At 38.2% G+C, this 18,607-nt stretch overlaps 1 protein-coding gene across 4 annotated transcripts in view; it reads right to left on the bottom strand.

The window, feature by feature from the left end:
• Ptp99A (Protein tyrosine phosphatase 99A) overlaps positions 1-18,607 on the bottom strand; it is a 96,007-nt gene that overhangs the window by 4,882 nt on the left and 72,518 nt on the right. For 3 of the 4 annotated variants that reach the window (XM_015980167.2, XM_015980171.2, XM_008202362.3), the window contains exons 4-8: positions 13,240-13,421; positions 5,212-5,399; positions 2,247-2,361; positions 692-886; positions 147-424 (exon numbers count right to left, since the gene is read on the bottom strand). In XM_015980167.2, the coding sequence (XP_015835653.1) occupies positions 147-424; positions 692-886; positions 2,247-2,361; positions 5,212-5,399; positions 13,240-13,421 (958 nt within the window). Of the gene's footprint in view, positions 1-146; positions 425-691; positions 887-2,246; positions 2,362-5,211; positions 5,400-7,541; positions 7,768-13,239; positions 13,422-18,607 lie in introns of those variants that run through there. The other variant, XM_064359270.1, reaches the window with a different exon arrangement.

Below are 18,607 nucleotides of genomic sequence, written 5' to 3'. Positions count from 1 at the left end.
ATCAACTTGTCTGTTTATTTATTCACATTAAAACATCGCAGTTTTTTTGATAATCGAGGAAGGATGCGTTAATTGCCTCATGTAAATGAACTTCCTCTTTACACGAACAAGTTTGGTAAACAATAAAAAACAATTCAGCCACTTACCGAGGTCTCTAGGTGCTCCGTGGAGGATTCAATAGAGATGTTCTTCCAAATGCGGTCATTTAAATAGATATAAATATAATAATAATCAATAGAATAATAAAAATGCTCTGGTCTGGCCCACTGGAAAAATATCGTATCTTGTGTTTGGCAAGTTAAGTTCAATAATTTTGGCGAGCTTGGGCCGCTAATATCGGTTGTGTTGTAAATAGGATCAGATGGTTCTCCCTCGTGGTTTCTAGTAAATGCCTTAACCCATATTTTGTATTCAGTAAACGGCTCTAAAAACGGGAAACAGTTTGAATGCGGTCAAATGAAGAGCATAGGGGTAAACAAGGGATGTCCCATTTATGCAATCAAGTTCAATTTTTGTATCTTTATCAACCGAAGTAAAGAAAAAAGGTCGCAAACAGGAAACGTAATAATACGTCGACTGCTTTCCATCCTTTTCCCCCAAATAGACACAGCAGCCAGATGAGCTTATTAGTTAAAATAAATGAAAAAATGTCATTCCTTGTTCCCTGTACTCGTCAAGTGAAACAACTCACTTAAGTTGGTTAAGTTGTATGTGATATAAGGCGATACAGGTTTGATTCTACTGTTCGTGTCAGTATAGTTGTTATACATGTAATAAACTCTGTATCCTTCTATGGCCCCATTGAGTTTCTCAGGTTGGGTCCATCTGAGCATGATGGTATCAGAGGAGACTTCCAAAACGGTGAGATCTCGCGGCTTGCTAGGTACTGGAAAGAGTAGGTGTGTCAAGATAAGTACAGGTTATAGTCGTAGAATTGAAAGTTAGTCAGGTTAAAGATAAACACAAGAGGATCAGTAGAGTACCTGGTTCTTTGTCTTGTTTATATTCCGTAGTGGTCGAGTCAGCGGCGACGATTCCGGAAATCGCGACCAGTAAATAAACAACATGACCCATCCTAACACAATGAAGCCTTCACTCAAGAGTATTAATTACGCGAATAGGCCGTTGTAAAGTTTCCATTGCTCGACATGTTTACAAACGAGACGAAAGCGCGAACCAGCGACAGATCTGCGTCGAACGGGTCATTCCGTGATGGTAGAGCCCGAAATTGCAAGAACCAGCACCACCCAGAACAGTGACAGCACGGCAAACAACGAGCGGGGATGAGAGAGGAGCTAAGGGCGAGAGACCGACATGACCGGGGGACCGGAGTGTTAGGCAACGATCGCAGCACCACGAGGCGCACGCTCACATTGGAGAGGGAAGTTCACGTTCTGCGCGACGTTCATCCTGCAGCCTACAGCGGCAAAACAAAACCGACTCGGAATCATCAACACGCTTCCTGCAGCATCGCACAGTCACACGCTTTGCAGGTTGCATCTGCCAGCATTACTCGCCCTCGCGCCACCACCTGCTCGCCAAATCCTTTGTCCCGAGGAACAAAAGGCTGCAGCCAGCGAGAATATCGCCAAACCTGGATTGTTTTCGGACTATACTCGAATTTTGCGATCATGTGAGGGGCACATCACTATAGGGAGCGCAAGCGCCGCCAGCTGAAAGCCCGAAAGCTTACTTAGGGTCTGGGGTATTGATTCATTCGGAGCGGATTGAGCACATGGGGCAAAACTTTCAAGAGTTCACTCTCTTCCGGACTCTAATTTCGCGTGTGTGACGAGAAAACGGCACTAAATTAGCGAATTCCTTGCCTGTTTACTGAGCTAAAAGGACAAGGATAAATAATGGACGTGTTAGACCGTCGGGGATCCCCCCTAATCAATCGAATGATCAGGAATCGGATGACTTGAGGGCAGAAGTTCATATGAAACCGGCAATTCTGCAAATTATATCCCCGCAGCTTTAGTCTAAGTCCGGCAACCGGGGATTACCGACTCGAGCTGAATAAGCGACTCTGTATGACCATACCGAAAAACAACACTCTTAAGGCCAAAAGGGAGCACGTTTGAGTGTGTTCCTACACTGACAGATGGCGCAGAAGCAATTTTTCCATTACTTCTGACCGTTCACATTGAAACGAAAGAATTGTGAAACTTAAACATAGACTTATCGTGGCGAAAGCCTGTGATTAGAGTTGCTTTTACACGGGATTTGGAGCAAGACTGCCGTACCTCCTTCGTCGGTCATGACCAGGACCGTGGTGTTGGGCCCGGGTCCTTCGGGGTTGAACACCTGGAGCGAGACGAGATACTGGGTGTAGGTCTCCAAATTTTGTATAGTGTGGCTCTGGAACAATAAGAGATAATATAGAGGAATGAGTCCCAAGCTGGCGACCCGACCCAAATAAACACGTGTGCGATTACGGCGTGCTTAAGCGGTCCGCAAGGAAAAGCCCGTATTGGCAGAATCGCAGGAGTGGTGCACACCCACCGCTAATTCATGTTAGGAAATCGTAATGAATGTGATCGTCTTTATAGTTAGTTTACGGCCGAATCTCCACTTCTCCATTAAGTTTGTTAAAACCGCGTGCCGCAACCCCACGCGCCCTCACATTAAATCAGCACGTCGCGTTGCCGTGTCACCGCTACAATTGCGATACCTATCACAGATCATGTGTCACGTCTGTGGTTGCTGTGCAGCCTGCTGAAATTTACGTCGGTCTGGTCTGGTCTGCCCCTACTTGTCACGCAGGACCAGGGCCGGATCACGCGTCTCTTTGTCCTTTGGAGTTACAAAAAAAATTCTGTCCATTGAAACAAGAGAATCTACAAGAACTTTCTTTTTTGAATTATTTAAAAATGATTAAGAAAGTGTTGGTCGGAACGTAGTGTAGGGGCTTCGGCAACTCTAATCCAGCCCTGGAGGAACATGTAATACAGCCAGTCAATAACGCACCCCGGTTCAAACTAATCATTCCCCCTCTTGACACTTTCTTTTTCCTAATATATAAACTTCGTAAAAAACAAAAACGTAAAAATGTCACGTTTCCTGATACTGGGCCACAAATGGAAAACTTCACCGACACGCTGAATCAATATATATAATAAACAAGAATTAAATCATCTTTTCTTCCACTTTCTTCGATAACTGTAGAGGTGGCTCATTTCTGACACATTTATTCCGAACGCAACACAAAAGTACTTAACAACTTCTCAGATTTCGGCAAATACTGCCTCCAATTTGTAACTACTTACTTGCGACAGCTCTGTTAGCGAATCTAATTCTAATTTAAGCGATAAATAGAGAAATAATAATATTAACAGTTTGCTTAACAAACCAGAATGAATCGAGCATCAAGCGTCTTATCATCGTCATTTGTAATCTACTCGTTTATATTTTTACGTTTGTTGTAGTTTTTATCGGGAACTTATCGAAAACCATTCTAATAGAGAGAAAACACGATGTACTCGGAATCTCCTTCCCCAAAAAGGGCAAACAGTGAACCGTCATACACCAAATAAAGATTATAATAATTGTTAAATACATACAAGATTGTGCGTACGTACAACGTAGTTTTTCGCGTTTTTAACTGTCTTTCAACAGAACTAATTACCCAACTTTCTCAGCTCAGAGCTAAAATATTTATTTCTTCTGTTATCTCTTAGCTTGGTCCATCACAGGGTCAGCTAATCATCGAGGTTTCACTGGATTTACCAAATTGCAGCGCTTTATTTTATGTTAGCCGAATTTAGCTTTAACAGTTTCGAACAATTTTGATTAAAAGCGCAACTTCGTGAAAATGTGATTGTTTACTGTCACAAATAGCTTTGTCAGTGATGGTGCATACCATGACTATACCATTTACAACGAAATTACTTCATAATGGGATTAAATCATAGAATCGCATTTATTTAAAACACTGATATCGATTTATCACCACAGCTGCACGATAATTTCTTGGTGAAATTCTATTTTTGTCACGGATCGGAACTCTAATTTGTAAAATTAAAACGTATTTGCCAAAGAATAATTCGTGCTGTGGTGTTTTGAAACATTACAGTAAATCAGGCTCGTCAAGCCAAACGATTTTTGTTCAAGTGTTTCCGTGGCAAGGCGACGGCCAATTTTCTAAATTTCTCCTTTAAAAATTCACGTTTTAATTTCGTGTTTTTTAAGTGGAAAATGTAGGTAAAACCAGAGTTCCAAAGTGATGGAACATTCATTTATTTATCCATCGGTGTTACGACAATGGTCCTGTCAACATTGCGAAACGATCGTAAATTGCAAAATTATGCAAAGATGTGATAAAAATAATTTTCTTTGATTGTTCGTAGCCTATGCAGCGCATCATACACAGGTGTTTAAACACTGTCTACCTTGTTAATACAAGCGGACACCAGAGGCGTCCACTGGCAGAATTTTAGGGGTGTAATAGGGAGACAAATATTGATGTTTGTCAAGGCGTTTCCCCTTTCCCGCCTGGTGCAGATGCTTATAGTTAATCCCAATCATTTGAATTCATTTAATTTGCTTTTCAGGCGAAATTAAAATTATCGCTGATTTGTTTAAAAGTTTTTGCGAAGTTTTTCCTAATTATTTTCACCGTCAAGTCTACAGAAAGATAATTGCGTTTGGACAAATTTCGGTTGTTTTAAGTACATATTTTGCGGGAAGGGAAAAGGTATTTTTTCTTTTATGAAATGGAATCATAAATGAGGTGCACGGCCAATATAATAGTTTATGTTTGCATTTAACTATTGTCATTGTCTGCAGTAGAGTCTGTCTTTTATGGCGAGTTTTAGCTGGCATTTCGGAATTGCTTCTTGTCGAAGGTATTAAATTTTTTTGTAGAGTTGAGGTTGTTGGTGTGGCAATAAAATCAATTTTGTTTAAAAATCGTTAGTGTGGGAGTGGTGGAGTGTCCGTTTTGTAAGTTATACGGTTTAAAGTGTGTCAGAGACAGGGCTTAATTAAAAACGGCAAATGCAATTGAGGACGAAACGGGTATATGGTTGCTAATACGGGCGGTGTGCTGAAGCGGTGCCTGCGACGGCCTATTAATGGACAGGTCATTGGATTAAGAGGTTTAGCGGAGTTTCTGTGATTTCCCATGGGTTCGAAATCGAGCACTCTGCTGAAAGTTCTCCGAAGTATTTGCCCAATTTCTTTCGTTTATTTATTTCAAACAATGCGTACCTCTACATTCGGGTCCCGGATGTATATCTCTTTGAAAGCTTCGTCTCCTCTGTCCCTCGGCCGATATGCTATACGGTAGCCCAAAAATTCGCCGTGGATGGTCTCATGATGAGGCGGTCGCCAGCTGATGTGTAATGCTGTCGACGAGGTATTATGCGCAGTTGTGATCGTCGGTTTTCCCGCGGGAGCTGCAACAAACATACTTTACGAAACTTTGTTACATCCCAGACAACTGCTACAACTTAAGCATAATGGCGCATATCCAACACCAATAATGTATTGACAACGCAAGGTGAAGACTCGACCCATACATTTTCAACTTTCAAACAATTCACACAAAATGTTGCATCAGCATTCGACTCAACAAAAAGGATAAGTATCCGATACGCATTTCAAAATCGACGTCTTAAACAAACATCAGCATTCTGTCCTTTATAAAGAGCAGATTTGTAGAATAAACGTTTTCAGGGTTTCTCCTAAGTGTACCTCTATTACATATTTCAAAGCGGAATTGTGGACTTTATAATTTATTCAGCCAAAAATGCTAAAGTGCATTTCTACAAAGACACGATGGAATTTCAAATGTCTTATACTTCGGTGTTGTTTTAAAAAATGATGGGCTTTGTAAACATTTGCTCTTTTCGTTTCCTCCGTGCTGAAATTGAAGAGCATTAATTGAGCACCAGTTGTAGTTAAGTCATACCAAAGTAAAAGGCTTTGTTCTGGTCCAGTTACTTTTTTATTTTAACTGTCACTTGCATTTATTGCACCCTTTGATTTCGCTCGTTTAGGTTTTTTCCACAAATTGAACCGTTTCATCCAGGAGCTAACAATTGAAACATGCGACATATAAAGATCATCTAGATTGGATAAATCAATTTGGAATGTAGTAATATTGACATTAAACTGCTTTCAACTCACTTTGTAACCAGTTAATCATCTCGAAAATTAATTAGTATTTAACAACCTCATCATTATTAAACGCCCGATTAAGTATATTTTACGTGTTAGCTTTGCCACTTAAACCGTCTCAACTATTTTTAAGTAAAAATGTCTGGACTGGCAGTAAATAAGTTTCTTATCTTTCGAAAATTAACAAAGACCACCACCGTAAAATTCTGATCACGTAACGTCTGAAATTATCTCAATAGTGATTCTCCTTAATGAGTGTCTAAGGCCCATGTTTCTTTCGTGGAACACTTTTTTGTGATTTATGAGGTTGATGAAGAATGTTCGTTTGTGCGCGAAATATATCCAATAACGCAAAGGTGATGCATGTGGTTGTTGAACTTAGGAATTGGAAAGGAATACGACAGATGGCACAGCTTGTAGTTAATTAACTCGGTTAGGTTACAATGCACTATATCTTGGCTATTAATTTTCCGAATACTACGTTAGACGCGATAAAAGTTATTTCCGTAAATTCGCGATAATAAAAGATACGGAATTATTCAGACCTAAACTAGTTTCAATTTAAAGAAATGAACAAAGCTCCACTGTTTGTGTGAGCTCGGCAATGAAAAACAAAAGTCACGTCTTTGATTAATATAAATCAGCACTAACTGTCAACGTTGCTGAATTAATCAAAGAGTTTCATTTTATTATTGGGAGCTTTTGCAATTAAAGCCAAAGGGTACGTAAAAAACTAGTTTCATTAGGCTGACTTTATGAAGCGAGTTTTTGTATCATTTTTTGGTTCACACTTTTTGCGTCTTTGATGTCATAAAAGGCAGATCGAGTTTTGGGCAATTTTGGCGTGCAGCTTGAATTAAATCAGAGTTTTAACGATCATTTGAGCACCCAAAATACGAGTATCGATTTTTTGTTCATATCAGTCACACAGATATTAATTTTATTACGCGAGGATTCTAAATACACTGGGAAGCTCGTAGTGAATTGAAGCAATTCGGAGCTTTAATTTAATTTCATAAAATATCTCTCGGTTGTATAAAACTTGGTCGGCGAGTTGACGATTGTGAGTAAGTTGAAATATTTGTGTTTTAGAGTATTTGAGTAGTCCCCTAAACAGATTTAATGCAATCGCGGAGATAATGGATCGGAACGGCATCGCCATTGTCGCCATGTTTTATTAGGTACGTTTCGCTAATGAGAGCTTTGCGTTTTTTTGAGTGAAATGAAGCGAACTTTCGGAATAAATCGCAGTTATGGCTTTGTTCGTCTCGGAAAAAGTGCAGTCTGATTTGATGCATTCGAGGGGGATTAGAGAAACAAGTTCGTATCTGGGAAAAATAAATTGTAAGAGCTTTGAATAGGGCAGAGGCAGTCGACTAATAATCATAAAACTGAGTGTGAATACACGAACGGCAAACCTTCAGGCGTCGGGACGCCGTGAGACCTCCCTCCACTGCAACTTAAACATATACATCGCACACACATGCACCGCAAACGTAAATACAAACTAGCGTTAATTGTTCCGTTTCGCCGTTTAACTAAGCTACATCTGCAAATGTGGGCTACACTCGCTCTCCGCGCTAATCCGGAGCGAAAACACGACAGTGCGACGGCGGTTTTGCATGCCATCGTCGCCACCCTCTCGATACTTACTCCCTATACTATCAAATCCCTCTCGACGACGTGCCTACCTGGGATGCTTTCATTAACCTTCACCCGCGTCCTCGTTCATCGAACCACCCCGATTCGCCAACAATACCAAGCCCACAAATTTTCAAATTCAATCGAACCCAACGCAAATATTTATTCCGACGGAAAACCATACAAAAATTGAATCAAATATTTCATATATGAAATTTGAAAAATTAATTACGCGTCATTTATCGCACAGCGTTTTAGCCGGAATGTTTGGTAAGTGGGCGTTCTGCTTTTTTCTCAGCACGCCACTGACTCGACGGTAACTTCAGGATGTGGGCACAAAAGTGTAAAAATGAAAATTGGGGCTTAAAAGCGCGTGAGCGGGATGTGGGCCACCTGTGTGGGAACAAATGCAGCTCAACGAGCGAACTTGCAAATGGAAATAGTACACGTTCGATTAAGTAATTAACTAGTGTAATCAAGTTAATTGAGTGACTTAACTGAGGCGTCTGATTTGATTAATTGATTTATGGATTGATAATTTTTCAATAGTCAGTCGCGTCGATCCGAGGCAAATATTTATCGGGAGTATCAAAGCTTTAATTGACATCGGCCACATCGCTGTGACAAAATGTTGTTTGAAGATATTACGATATTAAATTTATTTTGGTAACGCGAAAGAAAAGTGTATTGATTTAATTAGTTGGAATTCAATTACGGAAAAAGCAAAAATTCGATTTGTTCATGTCTTATGTATCACATAGGAATTCTTTTGGAGGCTCTCACAGATTTAGTGACGATACGTGTTAAGAGTTCTGCGACAGACGAAGATATAAAAGATCTTAAAGCTCCCTTTAGTGGTTTTCCTGCAAGTTATTGGAGATAAAACTTCGTGTTAATGCAGAAAAACGTGCGAACACACACTGCTAAGATTGTGGCTTCAAATTTTGCTCCTCGTCTTTTATGAATTGTGGTGCTAGGTCAGGTGTACAGTGGAACCTTAAGTACACTAAACAAATTAAATTTATTCATGTGCTGAGTGGATATTTTTAATCAATGGAAGTTTATTTTAGCTGCAAAGTTTGCAGTTGATATTTGTGGTTGGTGGAATAATTAGTCATTTGGGAAGGGCGGGATTTTATTAGGAAATTTTGTAGCCGAAGCGGCGAGGACAAATCCAAAGCTTACGAGAATCAGGAGACTTACGGAAATTTTAGATAATATGAATTGTCTTAAGACTACAAATACCAATTCAGTGATTATAACGGTGGCTAAGAAGGGAGAAAAATCGATAGTCTCGTTTGGAAGATTAAGTAATTTATTTTTTTCTCGCTTGATTGTGCTTGGTGTATGATGAATTATCTGGAGTAAATAAATAGAATTGTCAATTTTTTGTCGTTGTTGAAAGGAGGTTTTTCGATGGTCCTTGTGGTCCGTAATCGGCGTGATTCGGGCTGAGGATGATAAATTTCGAATTTTGCGAATGAAGGATATTCCGGCATGTATGTTTTTGTTGAATGCACAAAAAGAAACAGAAATAATCCTCATGAATACCTATTACCGTGAAATAAAAAATAATGGAATTATGTGGGATCAATGTAGAATTTTTCTTCCCATTTTGTGAGTTTAATAAAATTGTGTTTATTCGCGTTGGTATTTGCAACAGTGATACGTTGTTCGGAAGTGGCGGGTTGAATCGAGCTCATTGTTTGGTAGAAAGCAGGAATTTTGTGACGAATGTTCTCTCCGCATGTATGTTAATAGAATCGATAGGTGCACCGTGAGGAAATTAAAGATCCGTCGATCCATAAAATAAATCAATTGTGGCACGGGTTAAAAAGAGCGTTGTTTAAAATTAGATTAACAGGGGAAATATTTAGTAGGAATACACGCGAGACCCGGACAGACACGCAGAACGTAGAAGAGCGGAAAAACGTAATAGGTTGTATTCTGGTGTAGATGAGGTCCGTCGAAATAGTTTCGCGTTCACGATACATTTTCGTCTGGTCAGTTTCTTCAGGCCCCAGATGTCTGATCCGATTCTAATTGCGTCGATTCAGAAGTCGCCCGGGTGTTGTATAGTTCAAGTTCTCGATCGCCGGATGTTTAGGAGGAGTTGATGGTTTTCGACTTTTCGTCCACGGATGGCGAGTTACATCATCATAGATTAGATGAAATCTTGGTTACAAAGAGTTCATTTTATCATCGAATGGTTTGATAGTGTTACTTGGGATCTTGTTCAAAAGGATCACTTCAAAAGCGTTTTTCGACACGCCTTTAATCCGATCCGATCACTTAGATCGGGTTTCTTGGACGAGACAGAACTTTGTTCGTTCTCGGCGAGTAAAATAAAGTCGGGATAATGTGCGGTCACTTTTTGCATCCCGCATCCCCCAAAAGCCGCCAGTGACCAGCGGCGCTGTTATCGCCTCACGTTACCGCGTTATGGTGCGTATTCATTTCCGACAACTTTATAAAGACAATAAAAAATGGACGAGCCCGCCCTAAATATAACCGCCGACACGGCCAAACTTTTACGAGTTCGTTTTTCATAATACGATTTAATGCATCCGAGGGAAGTAATGATGTTAAACCGAGGGAAAAGTTAGTAATAAAATGTAGATCGCTTTTTTCAAACTGCCGATTTTATTGATATTTAGGGATAGGGCTCAATCGATACACGTCATGGCCGACGCTAAACTCCAGCACAATGCCAATCGAGCATTCCACCATTCCACTAACGGTTACGAAACCACGATCAACGGCCACCGCTGACTCGTCACACTATACCCACTATACCGCCACCGAAGTCTGATTCCCGTCACATGCCTCATAACTACCATATGCTTTGTTGTTTCTGCATAATCTACTTCCGAATCGACTTATAAATATTCACCACAACACGTACACTCTCATACACAACAAAACCGTTTCACCAACAATCAATCTCACTCAGATACGCCATCCCTTTGTTCAACCTACGCTATTACAGACATTCCACGGTCAATAACACGGATATTTCGGAAAATAGATCGCTTCCAGATTCTATAAAGATATCCACGCATTAGACTCTATGACGACCAGCACCAGCGATACATCCCCGATTCACAATTCTTACACAACCGATGCTGAAAACCAGCAACCGCATGTGCATCCCCAACGGAATATTAACGATATGAGCGATGATTTGGATGACGCGCAACAAGCTATTGACTAAAAATTGAAACTATTTGGCGCAGTCGGTAGGAAAGTGGCTGAAGTCGCGCTAAAATCTAAAAACCCGTCTCTTTTCGGTTTAAAAATATACCCCCGCTTGGTTGTAAATTTACCGATATATTTGATTTGAAGGCCAACGCAGCAGGGTTGCTTTTACGATATCAAGGCAAGTATACAGCGAGTCGAAATATCGATGAAATTGTCTTTTTTGTGACGGAATGTACTAGTTGTAGCTCTTGATTGCCGGAAGCACGCCTATCTGATTCACTATATAAAAATAGGTGAAGTAAATTTAGAATTTGAGGAAGCTTTAATGTATTGCAGTGTCTTATCTGAAAAAGGTTACAACGTATTTTATTCTACACAATGTAGCACGGCTATTTTCTTGTGTTTACACTCGTATACGTGTCTGGGCCCGGTTTAACATCATAGGTTGGCAGTAAAGCGCGGAAATTATATTGTAAAGTAAATCAACATTCTCGATTCAAACGGCCCCATCATTCTTAAATAAAACCAAATGAGGATTTGTGTTTGATTATGCATACAAAGTGAAATTGCAATTTCGTTGCCTAATAGGTTCGATAATATGCGCAAACTGAGTGAAAATAACGAAATGCAAACTTGTCAGTTGGGCGAGCAACAACACCATGGCCTACCGAAGCTTCCAAAGGGAGCTGACAGTTCTTCGTTTTCCGCTTGTCTTAACCGACTGTTGGTGGTGTATTTGGGGTGTTTCATCGAAAGGGTGCGAATGTTAAAGGCATAAAGTCCTTCAATAATACGAGTCACTAACTTTCAAAAAATATTTCAAAAAATTGCAGCTCGTGATTGGGATTTAGTTTAGTTAGAGCGTGATACTCGGGAATAACAATTTGTTTCGTCCCCTCGATTTTTTTCGAAGGAGACGTGTTCAAATTTTAAATTATCAGATGATTCTGATAATCCCATTGGACTACAGTCGTTTAGCGTTGAATTGTGCCGCTATTTGTTTTGTTTTCAAAGCTTTTACAATCTGACAAAGACCCAATTGAATTTAGTTGAAACTAGTTTTGGGAGATTCTGGCCTTTGACGGGCCGGGTTTTTAAGGTGACTGCATCCGACTACTGCGCCTTTATCACAATAAAAATGTCACGTTTTCAAATCGAAAACTTTTATTTCATTTCGGCTATCGATTCGGGGATAGTTAACTGAAATAGAATATCTATAGCAAACGCTTTCATCGGCGTGAAGTGTTTTGTATCAATTAATCTTTGATTGGCGTTTGCATTAAAAATTCATTCGCTTTAACGTATTCGAAAAATATTTCGATGTGATTTTAAATATTAAATTGATACGGCCTGGTAGTTTGAAAAGATGTGACATCTATAAATTATACGTTCAGTTTTAATTGGGGCGAGGGATGGGACTTTCAGAGAAGTTTCTATTATTAGTAATATTACGTGTACTTATGTAAGAGAATCGATTGCAATTTTTTAACACGTCATCATGCGTCCATACTCGTTGCTAGCTAGACTCTTGTCAAGCGTTTTCAAGTTTTTCATTTTTGGAAAAGTGACACGGGAAAATTTACGCCAGTGTGTGACGATATCACGACGATATTTCATTTAAATTATACGAGATTTGGTATAATTGTAATGGAATATTATTTTCGAACTTAATTAAGTAAAAGCTGGTTATCGATTTATGTCTTGTAATGTGTGCATGAGAGGATTTATTTAATTTAGTAAAAGCTGTAGCCACAAATGGTAATCTTCATGGAGGTCAACTTTAGGTTTGGGATATCCTTAATGACAACACAGTAGAGTTGTAATGACTTGTTTAGGAATTCGACCCTAAGACTCCATATTCTAACATTAGTCGAGCCATAAAATACCGAAGCAAGGTGGCTTGTTTAAGGGGCGAACCCAATAATTCGGGATAATTAAAAGGGTTTTTTATGAAGCGTTTTCGTCCATTCTGTTAGTAATTAGGCGGAATAATTAACAAAGAGCTATTGAACTTAACTTTTCCAGCGGTTTGGGGCGAGTTTTTCAGGAATTTTAAGTGGGCCGTCCCATGACGATACGTTTATCTGTTAGCAAGGGGAAATTCGGAAAAATGATGTAATTAAGTTGTTTTTCCGTGAGATTTTATGATTTATAGTGCAATGTTGTTTGTTAAAGTGGATGAGTTAAGGTAGAAATGAACAATTTGGGAGGATCTCGACACATTCTTGGTGCTCGTTATAAAAGCAGCCGAGGGTAATTCCTGCTTTTGCTTACCCTCTCGAAGTGTAACCATGTAATAGGACTCTTTGCTTGGCTGACTGGCCCCCATCGCATTCACTGCTACCACCCTGAAACTGTACACTGTGTAAGGGTGCAAGCTTGTAACTTGGTAACTGCTCTCGTTGTTCGGAGTAAGAATTTCATCTATCACATTCCATTCGCCGTTCTCGCCAACCCTGAAATGAAAACAATTTTAGAAAAATCTTTGCTTGTTAAAATTGACGATTACATTTTTTACGGTTCAATTGTAATCCGATTTAAAACGTGTTGCCACACGAAAGACGACTGTAAATAAAAGGATACTCTAATCGATCTGATTCAATAACGGATTTGTTAGCACGTGATTTTCATTTCAAAAATGTTTAACCAAAGGCGGATATTTGCCAGACTTGCACACATGTTGACACAATTAAAAAGTTTCATCCTTGTCGGAATGTAACAAATAAACGTTACAAGAGAGTCATTTATAAACAATAAATAAACGATCTAACGTCTTAAGGTTGTCTTAGACAAGTTTAACTGTGCTTTGTCGTCCACTAGACCCACATCAACTTGACAAGCTTTGGGTAAGGGCGAAAACGATTGATGACTATCTAATAGACGGCTCTACGTCTCGGAAATTATGATAATATAATGTTATATGACACTATCGCCGCTTGTGTGTACAATCGAGTGGATTTCCGCACAGATTCTCCTGTGACGTGATGACATTTATTATATTTTTATTGCAATCTTGCGTGTCGTTATAATGTGCCTTAAAGATATTCGATTCATTCATTTTAATGAGCAATTAAAAGTTTCCGTCGTTTAGATTTTTGGCAGGATTCGTGCACGAGGTGTCGAAGAGGGGAACAGGTGGTCAGAAATCGTTTATGATTCATAAAACGGTTGAAAGAAATAATGTACATACGTCGCTGTAAATCGGAGTATGGGCTTAGTGTGGCCCAGTTTCGATACGGAGCGCTTTTTATTTGCTCCCGATTATATAATGATATATTTCAGCGGAATAGTTGGAATATTTTGGGCGTGATTTAAACTCGGCTATAACCAAAACGCGGTGATAAACTAGTGTGAATTAATTGTCGCTTTTTTCAACAAACGTGTTCATTTGATTAAATTTTTAAACGGGATGGAAAAGCTTGTTTTTCAGCTCGTTTTAATGTATGTGAAGCCAACATAAATTGAATGTCGAACAATTAGAATGAAATATAATCTCATATCCCGGAAAGTTTAGTTCGAAAGTATTGAATCCTGGATTATTTTCTCCTTTTAAATGCAGTTCGGATGCAAGGAGAAGTGGTCAACGGAGCGTGGAAAGGAGCTTGCGGTAAAAAGTGATTATTGGATCGCACAGCCCTCGACAAGGAGCTTAAAATCCTTAATCTACTAATTACAACCCAGTATCTTCTTTTCTCTTTTACTTTTATCACTACTTTTATATTATTGCGGTGAAACATTTACATTTTTTCACCATTAGAAAAATTTATACTCGATTTTTGTAATCTTCTCGGAATAAAGAACTTTTTCAACCTAATTAATTTCAAAGCTTTGCGACAAATGGCAACAGAATTCGAATTTAAAAGCTATTGCTTGGGAAAAAATAAGCAGTTTTCTTCTGCTTCTACAAGTCTTTATTATGACATGGAAATTTTGCTAACGTAACGAAATTACCGACAATTTCCGTTTTTATAGAGAACAGCTTTCATATCCATCACTTTTTTTATAACGGGACGGGTGATCTAATGGCACAATCTTTTATCTGTATCGAATATGAGATATTTTTGCTCGAAAGTTTGCGCTTCATTCAACATTATTTACTTGACGAGGAGGAAAAATTGGAAAAATAATTCCAAATCTTGGTCATAATACTCACAATTTGATAAAAATCTTTATACTCTTTGCGGTTCATTAGGACGAAGGAGTTTATTAATGCTGTAGTTATTCTTTGTTCTCATATTAAAACGGTAGTAATCGTATTATTTTTATACCCCTTTCAAAGCGCAATTAAAACGTAAATTGTACAGGAAGTGTTTTGTTTTATGAGGAAAAGAAAAAAACAAAAGTTTTTAAAACTCTATTCAAGCCTTAATGAAACTGTTCGCCTTCGATATCAAATACAATGGCTACGTATCAAGGCACAATAAACTCTATCGAACCTAACCGCAATTAACCGTTCTGTATCGAGAAAAATATTGTTCATTTGTATAAAGCAACGCATTTGCACATAATTGGATGTTTGAAACAAGTTTTTTCAACTTGGTGAAATAGTTTCAATCGATTTTAAAAAAATAAACGTATCTCGGCAAAAATGTAACGGCTGAAACTGTGTTTAACTTTTGCTTTATATGTCTGGTATTTCAAACAAGACAGAGATGACGTGGGCGCAAATAAGCTAATAAAATACGACATTTGATCAAAATATTTACTGTGGAATAAATTATTCAAGACGCGAGTTTTTTGATTGATTTTTATTTTCGCGACTTTTGTTTGTCACTCTGTTACTCTACATTATTCCTAAAATGCGATTTTTGTAAGGTGACAGAAAGACGTAATTTTGGTTGGTGGGTGTAATTTGCGTAAAAACCTTTTTTGATGTCTTAAGAAGATGAATGTCGCTGTCAAGGGACGAGGTCTGTATATGAATAATAATTTTATAACTCTGGCTGAAAAAAGTGGAGAAGCGTATAAATTTTGATTATTTTTGAATGACTCATAAATGATGATTGCTCTTGAATGTGCAAAACGCTGAGGAGAACATTAAGTGTTGAAGGTTTTGTTTTATTTTTCATGGCACTTTTATTGTTATTATTATACATTAAATTAATGCCCCGCTAAAATGTTTAGGGGACGGCACTCTAAGGCAGGAATTTGCAAAACAAATTTCAAATTTTTAGGTTTCTTTATATATTTGGAAGGATATAAATGAAATTTTATATCGATTGCGAGGAAACGACGAGCTACTAATATTTACAAAGGGCTTCAATAAAGCAATAATTAATTTATGCGTAGCATATTTCCAAGTTCATGTTTCTTGTTTATATTAAAATGCTGAGGGTGTGTATATGCGCAATAATTTGAATGAATTTGTTGCTCTAGAAAAGGGTCGTGTTATTGGTTCGCGTGACGGATGTTATTTAAAAACTGTACCGATTAAAATATTTATATGTAAGCGTGAAAATCCGGCGACAAATTTTTATCCGAAATACGAGGATGATGAAAATAAATATGATTTTGAAGCTGTCACATCGTCTAAATTTATCCTAAGAAAATGAAATTTTGTACACATTTAACTTGAAAATTGGGTTAGTGATGGATATGCATACACCGCGTCTACATCAAATTTCTAACAAAGGCGTGCACAAAAATTGGTCCAAATTAGAATTCCGAGATAAGAGATGCCACTCTATGAAATTCGCTTCTGAACGAATACAATGCATAATTTCAGTAGTCGTCGGTATTTCAACTATCAACCGTATTTAAATGGGTTCGGAAGTAAATTGCATGGAAACAGTGTGAGGATAGATTTTCTCGCTAATGAAAAATCGAGCAACTCAAGGCTGAAAAACTGAATTTCATCCAGAGAATGCGTAGATAACTAACACGTGATCGGTTTTAATTGAGTTGTCACGATTTTTGAGTGAAACTGAAAAGTACGGAGCGATTAATAAATGTTACATGAAGATGAGGAAGTGTAGTTGAGTGTGATAAGGAGTGATCCGTGTGTGAATGAGTTGATTTATTGGTGGAATCGTTGATTAGACGAACGGTTGGAAAGCTGGCCAAATATTCAATATGCGATTGAATTCAGCGATCGCATTTGCAAAAGAATGAAGTGATTAAATTATTTTTTAGCCGTCGCTGGTGTCCCATTCTTGATAAAAATAAAATATCGAAGGTTGGCAAGGTTTCAAATTGAATAAAGGGAGAGTCAACGCTTTGTGCGCTGGATGCTAGTAGAACTAAGGTCGATTATGTTGGCCCGTAACTGTAACACCAACGTAACTCATCCTCCGGCTCACAAGAAGGTCGCATTCGGTTTCGTTGCACGTATTTTTGTCTTATCTTTGTATAATTCATCATTCATGTGATACAAATGGGCGCCCGGGGTGTCAAGTGGAGTTGTATTATTTTGATTAGTGTAATGTTTCCTCTATTCAGTTAGATGGATAAGGGATATGCTCCATTGTGCGGACGGCTGCGATAGAATACAAATGTAAAACATAGAACTGCAATTACGACTCTCGTATACACAACACACATCCTGCACAACAAAAACAATACGGTTTGAAATTATATTTAATAACCGAAACATTAGAGATTTTCATTTTCTTGTCAAGTGACTCAAAATAATGGCCCTTTATAAAGCAATAAACTGATCGGGAAAATCTTTTGCTTGAAGGCTGTTGTAAGTCAACAACAAAACTAAAAATGTCATAAAACCACTCCAAGTCCATTCAAAGCTAATAACTGTCCAATAGCTTGTTATTAATCTATGTCACTTTAAGGTCGGAAAACTGTTGTCCGTCCAACTTCCTAAGGAGTTTACCACAAAACTCGACATGTACTCATGAAATTGTAAATACACTTTACTGTAATTTATCACGATCAGGTAGACTAAAACGGATTCTAGGCAAAAATTTCCAACTTCCGACTAAACCACACGCTTCAATTAAAACGTTTACTACTAATTAACTCGTGCTAGTGTCACATCTGATTATTTTGTTCGCTTTAAATTTCAGTGTTTTTTTCGATTTTAATGACTGCGGTTTTGCCTGTTCTACAAAACTCCCACACAATACATATCTTGATTAGTTTAAGCGGTCGTATATTGAATTAAACTTTACCAACAATGCGTCAATCATGGTTTAAATTTGCCATTGTAGCTTTACTTTCACTACTTACAAATGTCAAACCAGCATCAAAACTCTTTTTTGCTGAAAAATTCGCACTGCGAAACATCCACTAGACGAGTTTAAAAATGGTGGATGCGCCGGGCTATTAATGCGCTTGCTTCAAGATTTAAATCTCGAAGCTATGTTGGTTATTTTCTGAAAAATGACAGTGTGAGGTGTTAAAACGGTTTTACCGCTTAAGTAAGATGTAATTTTTTTGGCTTGAAATGAAAAAAGTGTGTACCTGCATTGTGGTATAAAATGTCCGTCGGAACTGGCTGGTTATTTTTAATAAAAGTTATATTGAATTGCTTAACGATGCACTTGCTTTGTCAACGTAATGTAAATGCGTCCAGAAGTTGTATTTTTGTATGTTATAATAAAGTTAAAGCTTTGGGACAGCGTACATTAAAGTTCCAGCTTTGAGAAAGAAAAGCTATTTTCAAAATTACATTATGGTTAATATTTTT

Source organism: Tribolium castaneum, chromosome 10 (genome assembly GCF_031307605.1).
Source record: "Tribolium castaneum strain GA2 chromosome 10, icTriCast1.1, whole genome shotgun sequence".
In the NCBI taxonomy this organism is placed as follows: Eukaryota; Metazoa; Arthropoda; class Insecta; order Coleoptera; family Tenebrionidae; genus Tribolium; species Tribolium castaneum.
Note: the sequence above shows the minus strand (reverse complement) of the source record. Positions and strands in the feature narration are given on the sequence as shown.